Source organism: Fundulus heteroclitus, unplaced genomic scaffold (assembly GCF_011125445.2).
Source record: "Fundulus heteroclitus isolate FHET01 unplaced genomic scaffold, MU-UCD_Fhet_4.1 scaffold_72, whole genome shotgun sequence".
Lineage (NCBI taxonomy): Eukaryota > Metazoa > Chordata > Actinopteri > Cyprinodontiformes > Fundulidae > Fundulus > Fundulus heteroclitus.
Genome location: NW_023397165.1, coordinates 1,138,019 through 1,152,948, shown reverse-complemented (window position 1 = coordinate 1,152,948; position 14,930 = coordinate 1,138,019). Strand labels below are relative to the sequence as shown.

General features: G+C 39.4%; 1 protein-coding gene across 2 annotated transcripts; it reads left to right on the top strand.

The window, feature by feature from the left end:
- On the top strand, positions 1-13,880 carry slc22a21 (solute carrier family 22 member 21). 2 transcript variants are annotated; one of them, XR_004930272.1, is made up of 10 exons: positions 1-553; positions 869-972; positions 3,227-3,381; positions 3,467-3,638; positions 5,246-5,372; positions 8,098-8,195; positions 8,826-9,040; positions 9,124-9,306; positions 10,986-11,057; positions 11,412-11,509. XR_004930272.1 is itself a non-coding variant. In XM_012879437.3 (10 exons), the coding sequence occupies exons 1-10, from the start codon at positions 122-124 to the stop codon at positions 12,947-12,949; spliced, it is 1,722 nt and encodes a 573-aa protein (XP_012734891.2). In that variant the 5' UTR covers positions 1-121; the 3' UTR covers positions 12,950-13,880. The 2 variants fall into 2 exon arrangements, 1 of the variants encoding a protein (XP_012734891.2); XM_012879437.3 differs by lacking the exon at positions 10,986-11,057 and adding an exon at positions 12,850-13,880 and having other exon boundaries at positions 11,412-11,547.
- The last annotated feature ends 1,050 nt before the right edge of the window (positions 13,881-14,930 follow it).

The following is a 14,930-nucleotide window of genomic DNA, read 5'->3' as shown; positions in this document are numbered from 1 at the left end:
TTCAGAAAGAAATCCCACTTCCAAAACCAAAGAGGAGGGTGGGATGGATTTTAGCAGAAACCCAACAACTTCATAAAAACCCAATCTGAGCTCGTCCATTCCTCTTCCCCCGGCTGTAATCATGCTCCCAGAGCCTTCCGTGGAGAATACAGCGACCGATTACGACGCGGCCACCTCCTTCCTGGGGAAATGGGGACGCTTCCAGCGGCGGGTCTTTTTCCTCCTCTGCCTGAGCGTCGTCCCCGATGGACTCACCGGCTTCTTGATCGTGTTTCTGGCCGACACGCCGGCCCACCGCTGCCTGCTGCCGGCGCACCTGAACCTGAGCGCGGCGTGGAGGAACAGCAGCATCCCGCTGGAGGAGGATGCGAGCCGCGGCGGCGCGTCGGTGCCCAGCAGGTGCTCCAGATACAAGCTGGAGCATGTGCTGAATTACTCGGACAGGGGTCTGCTACCCGGAGTGGACGTGAATCTGTCCACTGTGCCCACAGAGGGCTGCTTGGACGGATGGCAGTTTGACCACAGCGTGTATACGTCCACTATTGTGACTGAGGTGCGTTCAGTGTCAGACTTGGATTCTCCTGCTACTGACAGTCCAGTGAAGATGATCTGTTATTATATTACTTAATGTTATCTTACCTATATATGTTACAACATTAATGATAAAATAGGGAAATACATTAAAAAAAAAATTGTAGTTTTGCAAATGATATTCACAAAAGTAAAAATAAATGTCTATGTGTCAGGAAATGCACATTTGAAACATGGTGGTGATGAATTTTTAACAATGATGTTCGTGAAATCTATTATTTTCTGTGCACTATTTGCCTGGTCTCATCTGTTTTGCATTTTTTTGTCTCTTCTGCAGTGGAACCTGGTGTGTGGTGAAAGTTGGAAGAACCCACTGACGACCTCCATCTTCTTCTGTGGCATTCTGGCTGGAGCCTTAATTTCTGGACTGCTTTCTGACAGGTTCTGGAATCAGTCGTTTTTGCATGAGCTCATGTTGGCACCCCACAGAGATGCTCTGTGAATTAAGAAGCAATCATGATGAGAAGACTTCTCTTACTCACTAAGAATTTTGAAGAGTCTATTATTATCATTATTTATATATAATATATAAACAGCTACCCCTATTTTTTTAAATGCATGTGTGCAAAATCTTAGTGTCAGGGTTTGTTTATCGATGAACTCAGGACACGCACACGGGACTAAAGTTTAAGAGTTTTTATTTAAAGGAAGTGTGCTGGATGGCAGATGATGAAGACCGGAGGTTCAGGGCTGCAGAAGGTCAGGGATGTAGGTGATGGCAGGAGCTGACGGCCCGGAGTGAGAGAGAGTCACAACTATACAGGCCGCAGGGAAAGCTCAGTACTGCTCGGCTAGCGGGCCCCGTAGCCACAACAGCTTAGCAGTTCATTGGAGACACCAGGGCACAGAGCTGAGCTTCTCCAGGGCGGCTAGTCAGGTTAGCAGAACTTGAGAGACACCAGGGCACAGAGCTGAGCTTCTCCAGGGCAGCTAGTCAGGTTAGCAGAACTTGAGAGACACCAGGGCACAGAGCTGAGCTTCTCCAGGGCGGCTAGTCAGGTTAGCAGAACTTGAGAGACACCAGGGCACAGAGCTGAGCTTCTCCAGGGCGGCTAATCAGGTTAGCAGAACTTGAGAGACACCAGGGCACAGAGCTGAGCTTCTCCAGGGCGGCTAGTCAGGTTAGCAGAACTTGAGAGACACCAGGGCACAGAGCAGAGCCTTTCCAGGATGGCTAGTCCAGTTAGCAGTTCTCTGGAGACACCAGGACACGGAGCAGAACTTCTCCAGGGACAAACAGCAAAGTATGAGTCTATAGAAAACTGGCAGGACTAACCTTAAACAAGAAAAACAAATCTTCCAAGGCAAAAACCGGGGACTGGCATGGAGAGGTGTGGATTGATGACGGCCCAGTGCTGAACTGAAGGCAGAGGGAGGTTTAAATAGAGCACTTCACAGGTGGAACCAGGGTCTGGCTAATTGACTGGTAAATGATTCTCAGGTGTGACTGACTGCTGAGGAGGTGAAGTGAAAATTGACAGAAAATAACTGATGACTGAAAACTAACAATAAATAAAGTCAAACCTAACCCAAAAGAGATGAAAAAAATGAAAATAACAGAAAAACAAAGCCAAACCAAAACTCAACCATAACACTTAGAACACATTTTTTTGTCTACAAATTAATTTAGCAGGCAGCAAAGGCTTTGATGTTCTTTTGAGTTTTTGCGACTACTTAAAGAGCTTTCAGGGTGTTTTTTTCTCTTTTATTATTATTATTTTAATATAATCATTTGAAATATATATAAATAAATACAGAAATGGTCAAAAGTGGAGTTGGCAAGTTAGATCTCAAGGGAAAAACAATAATCGTCATCTGTCAGAAAAAAAAAAAAAAGCCTTGATCACTGCATCTAAAGATTTACTGTTTGGTTAAGATAATTATTGCACAGGTTTACTCAACCCTCAAGATAATGTTTTCTGTCGGGGTTCAAGAAGACAAGATGTCATGCTGTTAATCAATCGCCACCGCTCTGAGTTAAAGTGCTGAGGTTTTAAAAGAAAGGGAAACATACAGGCAGACATACAGACAGACAGGCACACCGGTGGAGGTACTTTAGGACAACACCTCAAACAGTTTCCCTGTGAGATCATGGAACCAGCAAAATAAATCAGGCAAGATGTCAGGAAGAGAAACATAGACCTCCATAAGTATGTGTCTGCCTTAGGTATATTTTCCTGATCCCTAAAATGTATCTGTAAAATAAAATAGAAAAAAAAAACACATGCAGGTATAAGCAGTATGGCCAGCCATCATACAATTCAGGAAAACAACCAATAAGAACAAACAAAATGACAAAGTTAAAAAGGCGATTCTACTCTTTCTACTATGGAAATCTATGTAAGGTTATTCCCTTCAGACCACCTTAAGTTTCCCTAAAATAGACCTTTGCACTTCTCTGATCTCTTTTCAAAACACAATGACAATCTGTCTGTGCAGCTGCTACAGATGTTTGCGTTCATCTTAAAGTCGATAGGTTTTAAGAGATAATTTATCTGTCCACTAAATGTCTTCTGAATACCTGGTAACAAGATACAGAACTGTGGCAGACCTTTTTCAATGTAGCTTTTTGTTATATCCCCAATTTATATACGTTGTTTACCTTCCAATTGCTTGTGCTTAATGTCAATTTCAGGTTTGGAAGAAAAATAATGATGTTTGCCACCATAGCCTTGCAGGCGGTCACCAGGTTCATTCAAGTTTTCTCTCCAAACTGGATCGTTTTCTGCGCTTTGTATTTCGTTGTGGGAATGGGACAAAGTTCCAATTACTTGGTTGCATTTGTTTTAGGTACATCGGTTTATATCTTTTCAAACTATCCATTATGATGGGAACCCAGTGTGACATAACCTGTGCTTAACAACGTTGCTTAAAGGGACGGAGGTATTAGGCTTTCATATCCGGACAATTTTCTCCACGGCTGGAATGACTCTGTTCTTTGGTGCGGGATACATGCTTCTGCCGCTGTTCGCGTTCTACATCACTGACTGGAGGATGCTGCTCCTTGCCTTGATGATACCCAGCTGGCTGTGCTTGCCTTTCTGGTGGTAGGTAGGTGTATGTTTGACTTGTCTGTGTCCTTTTTTCCCCCCAAGGCTTAAGTAAAAGAAAAAAATACTTCAATGTTTTTCCTGAATTCTTGCTGACACAAGGCACTCCTGAACATTGTAGTTACATAGAAGTCTGCTAATGAATCCAATCTGGAAAAGCAATCAATTATTATTCTAGATTTTTAAAGTACTTTGCCATATTGAATGTTCAGCAAATTTGCCTCCGTATTAAATTTGATGCCTTCACTGGTTAAGAATCCCATTAGCAGTGGGTCAGCTTAAATTAAAAACAGTTCAACGTTTGAATCAGATTTTTTTTGCTTCAATGTATTTACAGTTCCTCACATCTGTCTTCTTACCCTTTAGCTTTTTCAAACAAGCATCAATATATTCCATCGGATTTTATGGGACACACAAACACAAAGAGCTGCTTAATTGTGAATCAGAATGAAAATTATTTGGATATGCCTCTACTAGCTTTGCACGTCTAGCCACGGACCGCTGGTTCCTATCTCCAGCGGTCACTGGGCAAGAGGCGGGAAGCCCCCTGGAGAGGTCGCAAGTCCATCACAGAGCAACACAGAGACACACAGGACTAGCAAACATACACACACACACACTCACTCACATCTAAGGTCATTTTAGAGAAAACCCATTAACTCTTGGGTACCCAGAGAGAATCCACTTGTGCACTTGGAGAACCTGTCTACTTAATGCAGAAAGACCCCAAGCTGGAGTTTGGTGGTGTGATAAATTCAATATTTTTATCCACCTAATAGTTTCCAAACACCCAATCCAAACCTGAAATAATGGAAAGATAATCTCTTCCTGAAAATGTCTCAATATCTGGTAAACTGAATAAATTCTGAGGTGATCAGCATTAAATGTTAAAAGATGCCATCATTTATTTAGCTAAACTTAGACCAAAACGCCTAATGATCTCTTTTAAACGGGCACTTTGATCGATTGCTTGGTTCTTGTGCTTCCAGAGCTGGTTCCTGTTGCATGAGCCAATTTCTGCCAAGTTTGACGGCTGTACAGACATCCTTATGAGAAACAGGCTCCCTTAATGATCACTCAGCAAGGAATTTGACACGTTAGAGCAGCTGATGTAAAGTTGATTGCAGTTAAGCAGAACTTTCTTTTGAGTAAATAAAAAACATTATCATTTGTTCTACTGTGATCACTCATCCTTTGACTGTAACGTACCACATACTCATACTGCATGTTCATGATTAATCCAAGGACTACCAGGTTCAGTGATTCGTTCAAGTAATGCTGTTTTTATTCCTTTGTGCATTACCCGTACTGTCCTTAATTACTAACACCTTTACAACACTATTTAGGACTATTTAGGCACTGCTCCTTTGGAGACGTAGCGCTGGGCCTTTTTGCGGTTCTTTTTAGCACTGCACAGTCCGCCGTTGGTTTTGACCTTGGAGGGAGATGCTCTCCATGGTTCACGTTTTTTTTTTTTTTTTATCATAGAATTAGACACTCTGGTGGTAAATTCTTAAATTTTCCAAATCAAATTAGATCAACTATTGCTTCTCAAAACTAATTTTCTCCTGTACTGACCGTTGCTTTGCTGTGTAATGAGGCAGGTTCGTTCCGGAGTCCCCTCGTTGGTTGCTCTCTCAGGGAAGAATAGAAGAAGCTGAGGCCATAATCAGAGAGGCAGCTGAAATGAACAACATTGAGCCTCCAGCAGTCATCTTTACTCCTTTACAGGTGAGAACATCCTGAATAGTTTGATAAATTGAACAGTTTACCACAGTTTCCAAAAGCCTACATATTTTGAAAAGGAAAATATCTCTGTGAGAACTGCTTGCATTCAGATACGTCTTGATAGTCTTTGGTTGGCAAGTCATATATTAAATATCGCGAATGAAGCTACTGAGGTTAATAACTGAAGATGTTTTCTTTTAGAACTTTGTTTTAGAAGTTGAGAATGAATATGTAACTTCAGTCCACCGAAACTTAGTAAGGTACGTACAAAAACACAGAAATAAAGTAAACCACACTAAGAATGCATGCATATTGTAGTTTTGTGATATTACAGTACGTAGGAGGGAAGTTGGTGCATATTATTATCATTCAGTTTTTAAACTTTGAAAATATTACTTACGAAAGTCAAAATCTACTCAATAAAATAAAGAGAAAAATTCATGAATAGTTTGTTTTTGTGCACAAAAACCACAGTATTATTTCATGTGTATTAATGGGAATATCAGGAATATGACTGTTCAGTTTCTATATTTTGATAAAAACCAAAGATCTTGAAACGATTAAAGGCCAATCACACTATTGCGTATATTGCCTTCATATCAAGAGAAGAGGACATGTAACCTTGCCTGCGAGCAGAATTCTTGCGGTATTTGTGCGTTCACAAGCACACGAGAATCCATCTTGTCCCGCTCCCGTTGAAATCATTCAGGCCAATCATTGTGCAGTATTCTGGTTTGAGGCAGGACATACCAGCTGTGAAGATAGAAAGAGGTGCCGAGCAGCCGAACCAAAATAAAAATGGCAGCGTAGGAGGACGCATGCGTAGCTGCAGTTATCACGACTGTTTTGTCAGAAACAACGATTCCTTCTTTGAAAGAAGAACAGCAAGAAGCGCCTTGACCAGATAAACTTGTTGTGGTTTCTCATGGCGCCTGCTGCTTACATTTTTCATTTGATACCGTGATTGGCTAAAACCAACCTTGGGTAGGCGGGCACTAGGTGTCACTTCACCCAATCAGCTCGGAAAGTTCTGCTGAAAATCCCTCCTTTTTGTACGGATTTGTTGGGAGCAGGCCAAGATTGATAATGTGCAGAACGTAAAGTGCCACACATTATCAAACTGGCTTTCCAGCTTTGCATGAAAATGCAAAGCTGGAAAGCCAAAATAAGACTGGTATTGCAAAATAAGACTGGTATTGCTTACCTAGGCATTGAACACTAGCATATATGATCAGTATGTGACAAAAAGCCAGGCGTACACAGATTTATTTGGATTTGACCAAATATTTTGCTGCATGGGAGTTGTGGCTCATGAGTATGCACATTTACCGCTGCTACAGAAGTATTCCAGTTGTGACTCAGTTTTGTTGCAGTGACCCAAAAATAATGTTATTTAATCTCATGCTATGCTATTTACTCTGTACCGATGCCGGGATGCCAGATGCTTTAAAGAGAAGGTGAAACTAATGCTTGAATTATGACTATTAACTGATAAATAATTAGCTGTTTGGGGGCACTCTAAGCATTCAAATTGAATTCCCAGCTGGTATGTTGATGTTAAAAATGACAATGTTACGAGTAATGAGTGCAAAATCTAAATCTAAATAAATCTGTAAAATAACATCAATATAGCATTGAATTGAATTCTTTTATTATTAAATTATAAGTGACTTGTAAATCATATGTTCATCTGCATTATAAGCAGTCTGTGACAGAATAAAAAAAACTGGAGCTGCTTCCTTTTCCACCTGTTTGCATTTTTAAAGAACGGTTTTAGCTGCTAATATAGCAATAAGATGCAGAATAGACCTTTAATAGTTCACTGCTCAGCTTAAACTTTACAAAATTGCAATTTTTTTACGTATTATGCATGCAGTTAAATGCAAAATTGAGTTTTATGATCACAGTCACATTAAGGACAAGAAATCCCCTTGTTTTTGCAGTTTTATTCTATTATAAAAGTTTGTCCTAACAATGAAGTACATAGTTAAAACTAATCTAAAATCAAATAAAAAAATAAAAAAATTTGTGAACTTTATTCTAGAAACAAAACTGTCACAAACCACGACCTCTACTACAACTTCTGTAATTGCCCATACATAAACAATGGCTCGTGTAATAGAACGTCTTGCTTGTGCATATGCACCACTTAGCCTTTCTTTTTGGATATCTCACAAGTAATTTTCTTCTCCATGAATGCATCTAAAAAATATAGTTTTTCAATCATCCACTGTTTTTTAGAGGCTCCTGTGTATCTTAATCCTAGTAATGAAATGCATACAAATCATTTTGTAGTTGCATCATTTTAGGACAAGAATAGGATGAAGGGACAAAACTTAAATGATTGTAAATCTTTCCCTCTGTTTGGATTTATGTGCATCGCCTCATAATATATTTATATACCTGGAAATGTTCCCATTGCTTTGTCACATGTTACATTTTGACCACAAGACTCAATGTATTGTGATCAAGCACAAAATATTGTTTGATTGTAAGTAACAAGAAAAAAAATAATAAGTAAAATTAGGTTTTTAAACAAAATAAAAATTAAGAAAGAACCGAAATTTCAGTCTCTAGATTATCAAAGCTAGTAGGGACTATTAAGTTCACTAAGCAAGCTTCAGGAATCTAAAAAAAAGCCTCTGTTTCATTAAAGTACTTCTTGACCGATGTCTCAGCTTGCTAATTAGATGTCTGTTGTTGTTCATCATGCTCCGCTGCTTCACAGAATGGAGTTAAGGCCGGGGAGAGGAGGACCTACAACATCTGTGACCTGCTTCGTTCTCCAAACATCCGCTGGACCTCGATCACGCTGTGGGTGATCTGGTGAGTCCATGCCGTCCCAGCGGGCCTCCACATTCCACACCACCATCTACAGTTAGATATACACCAGCACACATTTAGTTTAGGCCCACGTTTGCACATACGGCACACACAGTCCTCCCATGTGTCACCTTTTGTTCACATGTCACCTAAATCCCATTTCAGACCGTTTCTATGAACATCAAAGACATGCCAAGTACCATGGAGCGGCTTCTAGAATCAAAATCAGGCTTTATGTAATTGCACAGCGTGGATGCACTGTGTCCTGAGTGGAAAAACAGGTGCAGTTTGATTTTGGTTTTAGCGTTACAAGCAAATATGTTGCTTCAAACTACATGCCAGCTTGGAGTGATTTTTACACATTTGACATTTTCCTCTGAAAGAGGACAAAATATTCAGAAATTTTCCACGTTTTGAACTTGACAACAGTTTAATGAGAATCTGTTAATTACTAGAAAGAATAATGTGTAAGATATTCCAAAATAACCTTATAATAAAAGGGAAAAGAAAAAAAAAACACTTAAGTTATTGGGTACCCCTCTAGCCATTAAGATAAATAAGCACATTTCATTGGGTGAAATTAAATGGGTACCATCGACTTTTATCACTTGTGCTTCCATTTTATGCCCACAGGAACACAGTCAATGTCGCCTACTTTGCCCTTTCCCTGAACACGGCGAACCTCCATGGGAACGCCTACTTCAACTGTTTCCTGTCCGCCACGGTGGAGATGCCAGCCTACGTTCTGTCCTGGGTTATGTTTCGCTGGTGTTCCCGACGAATGAGTGTTTTTGCATCGCTCTCCTCAGTGGGGTTGCTTCTATTCATCATACAGCTCGTACCAGCACGTATGTCACCCCTGTTTGCAGAACTTATTGTTCACACATATTGTCTTATGAACTGACCAAATTCATGTTTCTGTTCACTGTAGACTTGGTGTTTCTATCCATAACATTTGAGATGATGGGGAAGTTTGCTGTGACGACTGCGTTCTCTATTGTGTACGCCTACACAGCGGAGCTGTACCCTACTGTGCTGAGGAACACAGCTGTTGGCGCCTGCTCCATGGCCTCCCGAATAGGCAGCATTACTGCTCCATTTTTCATTTATTTGAGTAAGTCCGTCTTCTTCTGAATTTTCAAGTTCCAGGTTGCTGCCTTAACTTAATGTGTTATGGTCCGATTAATGTATCAACATAAAACAACATATATTCAATGCAGGTGATAGTCCTTTAAGTTTCTGTGATTTTCTCAGAATGCCCCATTCGTTTTTGCTGAGGCTTATTATTTCACACGCCATGCCAGTTTTTATGAACATTTCAAGGTTTCAGGATGTGAAAAAGCCTTACAGTAAATGCATGTTTGATTGGTGTAGGATTATCTCATGCAATCTATCTTTAGTTTAAATATATTTATTCAGTGGAGCAAAAAATATATATACTATGTTTAAAAACAAATGTGTGTGTAGATAGATAGATAGATAGATAGATAGATAGATAAGAGTAGTGCTAGAGAACCCAATGGGTAATGATTGATAAGGTAGGCAGGTAGAACCAGACTTGAACTCATTGATGTAACCCAACTTGATCAGAAGCAATAGACATAATCTTGATAGAAGCCACTGATCTGTCTCCAGTGTGAGCAGAACAAAGAACAGAACCCAACAGGAAGGCTTCCTAAGAGCCGGTGCACACAAACACTAGCAGGAAAACTAGTGCGGCAGAGCGAGGACTGAATCCAGGAAAAACACGGGAACAAACTCACACATACAGGCGGGTAACAAGGCGAGACGTTCTGGCAGTGAGTGGAAGATTGAGGCAGGTATAAGTAGGCGGGGGAACAGGTGAGCAGAGTTGGCAGTAATTAGTGCAGCAGGTGGAGCTGATCAGGTGCAGAGTGGTGGCAGGTAGGTGACTGAGCTGATTGGATGGTGACTGGTGGGAGTGGGAACTAATCAGTCCAGAAAAGTACAGACACAAATAAACAAAAACCTAAATCATGACACACACACACACACACACATATGTAGATGTGTTTTTTTTTTATTGTTTTTTTTTTTTTTTTTTACAAAAATCACCAGAATCAATGCTTTGAAACTAAATGAAACATTTTTTTGTTAAATACGTATTATCATTTTTTTTAAAGCTGATCACTGTTTCTTTAAAGTTTTAAGAAGTAGCCTTTAACTTTGTTTCCCTAAAGGTGAATATGATGTGGCACAGAGTCCTGTTTATTTAAATCAGTCTTCACCATGAGGCCAAAATCCATCCACAAATAAAATTTGTGTTGATGCTCACAAGTCAGGAAATGGAGACACGTAAAACCTTAGGTGCTTGAACGTTCTCTGGATGAGCTCGAGAGATTGTGCAAACGGGTTTAGACAGATTCCTTCTGCTGTCCACTCCATTCTTGTGCAATGTCATAAGGTAAGACCAGGGCCTGTCCTATTGGCAAAAGGGAGTTGTAAATTGTTTTCATCACCAGGGTTGCCAGTAACTGTTACCTCAGCAACTCAAACAGAATCTCAATAAGGACTTTTCCCCTTTGAGGAATTGCACGCCAATAGTCTGATTTTGAGTCACTGGTGTGAGATTATGCTACTGCAGTAAAGATACAGCCTGGGGTATTTCTGGGTGTAGTTTGCATATTCTTTCCGGCTATGCTTGGGTTCCCTCTGGGTACTCCGGCTTCTTCACACAGGCCAAAAACATGCATGTTAGAGTTTGCTAGTGCCTCTAAGATGCCTTAAGGAGTGTCTGCGCATAGTTGCATTTTCTGTCTCTTTGTGGCCCAGTTATGGACTGGTGAGCTGTGCAGCGTGTACCCCCCACAACCACACACTGAGTGACACTGCAAGGATAAGCAGGTAATGCCAATAGAGATGTAGAGGGCATGCCAAAATTTGAGGGCTCTAAATACTTTAAGCTTTTTTATCCATCGTCTGTGTAACACCACCATCTGTGCGTCAAATCTCCCTGTAACCCTTGTTTGAATCTGCTTTTCTTTGTAACCATGGAGGAAACGGCACATTTAAATTTGGAATCACCCCTGGCAGAAATACGCTAAACAACCAGTCACTTAGAGACAAAAGCTTTCTGTGGTCCACTAAAGTCTTACTTTGAATATTTGTCTTTTTGTTTTTAGCAGCTGTGCAGCCCATTGATTGTAGACAAGGTTGTTTTTCACGGTCCTTTCTCCTTCGTTTGATGCTACGATACAGGAACCTATTCCGTCTCCCTGCCTTACATCCTAATGGGAAGCCTTACAACCATGGCGGGGTTGCTGAGTCTCCTGCTGCCTGAGAGCTTTGGAATTCCGCTGCCGGAAACCATCAGTCACATGCAACAGTTCCCAGGGTAAGACTAAACTTTCTGCACCTTCGTCATCATTATCATGGTACTCATCTTCAATATCTCAAAAGCCTCATCTTTAAAAAAATGTACACAGTCTTTATAGTTTCTTTTTTTTTTTCTTCAAATTTTCAAATGTCCAAATATGCATGGGATGCCCATTGTTTGTCATCCTTTTGCCTATATATTTCTTTTTAATGTGTGAACTGTTTAAATTGTTAACAATAACAAAGTTTCAACATGAGTTTCAACATTTTAACGGGGATATATCATGCAAAATCCACTTTTTTAGCCCTTAAGTGCATTTTTTGTGCACTTGGAATCTGTTGGATTGCAAAAAGTTTGTATTTAGTCTGTCCAGGTACTGTGTAGATATGTTTATATTCTCTTTGGGTGATATTTTTCAAATTGTTCAGCTTTCTCTGTTCTCTATTATGTTTTTTTTTAAACAATTGCATCACAGTATTTGCTGCAGAACTGCTAACCAAGGTCATGGATGTCCGCAAATCCCGTTTTTTAATATTTTTTGACACGATGTAGTCCAAGCTGAAGGATGTTAAAACTACAAGTGGATAAGTGAAAATATTTGGTTGTTGGGTGTATTAACCCACACAACTGCACCACCAACTGGAGGGGTGGTGCAGTGCGAACTTCCTCATTCGCATTTAAAGGGACCGCACCAAAACAAGTTGCTCTCAGATTCACCTCAGAATAGGGCAATAAATAGGCTGTGTGGCAACGATAACCAGGAATTCACAAGTGAATGATTTGCATGTGAAAAGGAAGACCTTAAAAAGTGTGTAATGTCCCCTTTAAGGCAACACTTCAAAAACGCTGTAACCTTGTGTGACATCACAGAGGGACCACGACAACACTAGTTTATACTTTGGGTTACAATTTTCAGATGCTTGAAGGTGTCACACTCACCTTTCAAACAATCATCTGCAACTCTGAACATTATGTTCATTTTCAGCCGTTACAACATTCAAGGAGCCTCATCTTGCGTTCCAGAGATTGATGTTTCAGTACAAAAAAAATTAGTTAGATTATGCAGTGTAGAAGGGTTCTGTTAAAGAAAAACACAGAAACCAAAATGGTTGTATTGTGTTTAGATCAAGCCTTAGTTTCTGTAAACTCCGAAGCAAAGCTTCTTTAATTAATTTTTGAATTGCTTATGTTTAATATTTTGATGTAAAGGCCTTTCTCCTAAACTTTGTGGTGCTACACAACATTGGTTTAAAGGGAAATATTAGGCTGGGTTCTGCCTTCCGTGAAGCTGAATATCTTTGCATCTCTTTGATTCTCCAGATGTTGTCGGGAGGCTCCTTGCATCGTCTCGCACACTAAAGAGGAGGAAAAAGCTGCAGAAATAAGGTCTCTGGTCAGAAAGAGCAGCTCTCAAATCTGACTTCAAACAAATGAGCAGCCATAAAGTCCATGTGCGCATATATGAGAATTTCCATAACTGATCTGGGGAACCATACAGAAGAAAAAAACATTGTGTGTGAAATAATTTGTCAAACATTTCCATGAAAACTGTCCTTTCTCCAACACACTATTGAAGAACTTGCCTCTTTTGCAAATTACCATTCTTTTTCTCAATTAATGTGACTGATAAACTGCCAATGGTGAAAGAGAACAGAGTTTAGAACAAGTTATTCAAACACAGGTCCCATTTCTACCCTAAATTTTTGTTTTAAATTTAAACCTTTGAAATGGTCATACTTTCATCTCTTGTCAATATTTTGTCGACTTCATTTTTGATTTAATAATGTAGTGTGAGCCACATATACCTGGATTGTTTTTTTATAGTTCTCTGATCATTCATGCATTTGTGAGATTGTAATAAAATTCTATTTGCACCACACTTTCAAGAGTTACTGTCTATGGCCGCAATTAGAAAAAAGAAATGATCCAAACATGTTAATAAATCATGTTGAAATCCCTTTTTTGTATGGGAAGATGTGTTGACTGGTCTTGCAAGGAATCATTCTTCAGTTTACAGTTTGATGAACTAATGTTTGTTCTGCACCCATAAGGATATTTGTTCTCACCGTATAGGACAAAAGTTTACTCTTTTACATTTTACTGAAATCTTTAAAGACATTTGTTACACATATGTAAAACAAATGCTGTGCTTTTTTTTATTTTAAAGTCCATTCATTTCAAACAGGAAGTTATGGTTATTGCTTAAAGCTTGAGTGGTAAAAATAAAATAAAATAAGTGGGTATTGTTTGTGTCAGAGCTGTTGAGTAATTTAACTAAACAACCAGCTGCTAAATCTGTTTATGGTGTAAACGTGTGTGCGTGTGTGTGTGTGTGTGTGTGTGTGTGTGTGTGTGTGTGTGTGTGTGTGTGTGTGTGTGTGTGTGTGTGTCTTTACGTATACATTTTGTGACACTTTGAGATCTTGATAGTTATCCATTCATTTTAAATGTACCCAGCTCAAGGGATTTTTATCCAAAACTGCATAATACTGTATTGGCGTGTCAGGTCCAGCAATTTATTTGCCTTTTCCCTAAATTGATCTTGAACAAAGAAAGTAATTATTTATTTTTCAAGCAACTGGATAAATTAGAGACAAAAATCTCAAACATACACTTCATCTATTTAATGGCTATAAAATCAGAGACTTTAACCCAGCTCAATAATTATCTGGTGACAGTGTACCTACACTGAGATTTCACTACAAAGGTTCATATATATAGGCCTAGTATTTATATAATATAGGATTATTAGTGTGAGTGGTTGCCAATTTACACTGTGCTTTACCGCTCCCTCGGTGGCTTGAACCTTGCTCACCTTAACAACTGTTTTGTTAGTTATGTTTCTATTCCACATTAGCTCTGAAGAGAAGCACTATCTAGGAGAGTTTGGGTCTCAAACACAAAAATACATTAGGTGGGATTAAAACAGAAATCAACACTAACAGACAACAAAGTCTTCATGAACTAGTTTAAAGGACAAATTTGTATGAACGATGACAAATACTATTATTTATCCAACAGACCCTTATCATAAAAAACAAACAAAAAACGTCCAAGTCTTAAAAGCCATGTGATGTCAATGCATGTTCTGTTTGTCTTTTAGTCTAATTTAAAAAAAAAAATCCAAATGAATAATGATAATACAAATCCGTCCGCGTTTTTTTTTTTTTTTTTTTTTTTTTTTTTTTACATAGCAGAGCTTTATTTTAAGCACGAACAGTTGTTATATAAACTGCCAGCAGAGGGCGATGTAGGTAAGCCAATGTATCGCGGATGAGCAATGAAAAGCAGATTTGTACTCCACAATAAACATATATAAATAGTGTCAGCACTAAACAACCCACATTGAAGCCTAAATTTGTTATCTAAGATTACTAAAGGGTGTGCACAACGCAAGTTAG

Excerpts from the sequence above, each read along its gene's own strand:
- slc22a21 (XM_012879437.3), top strand. The coding sequence starts at position 122 with ATGCTCCCAGAGCCTTCCGTGGAGAATACAGCGACCGATTACGACGCG. Across the intron at positions 973-3,226 it reads TCTGGACTGCTTTCTGACAG|GTTTGGAAGAAAAATAATGA; the intron begins GTTCTGGAATCA and ends TGTCAATTTCAG. Across the intron at positions 5,373-8,097 it reads TCATCTTTACTCCTTTACAG|AATGGAGTTAAGGCCGGGGA; the intron begins GTGAGAACATCC and ends GCTGCTTCACAG.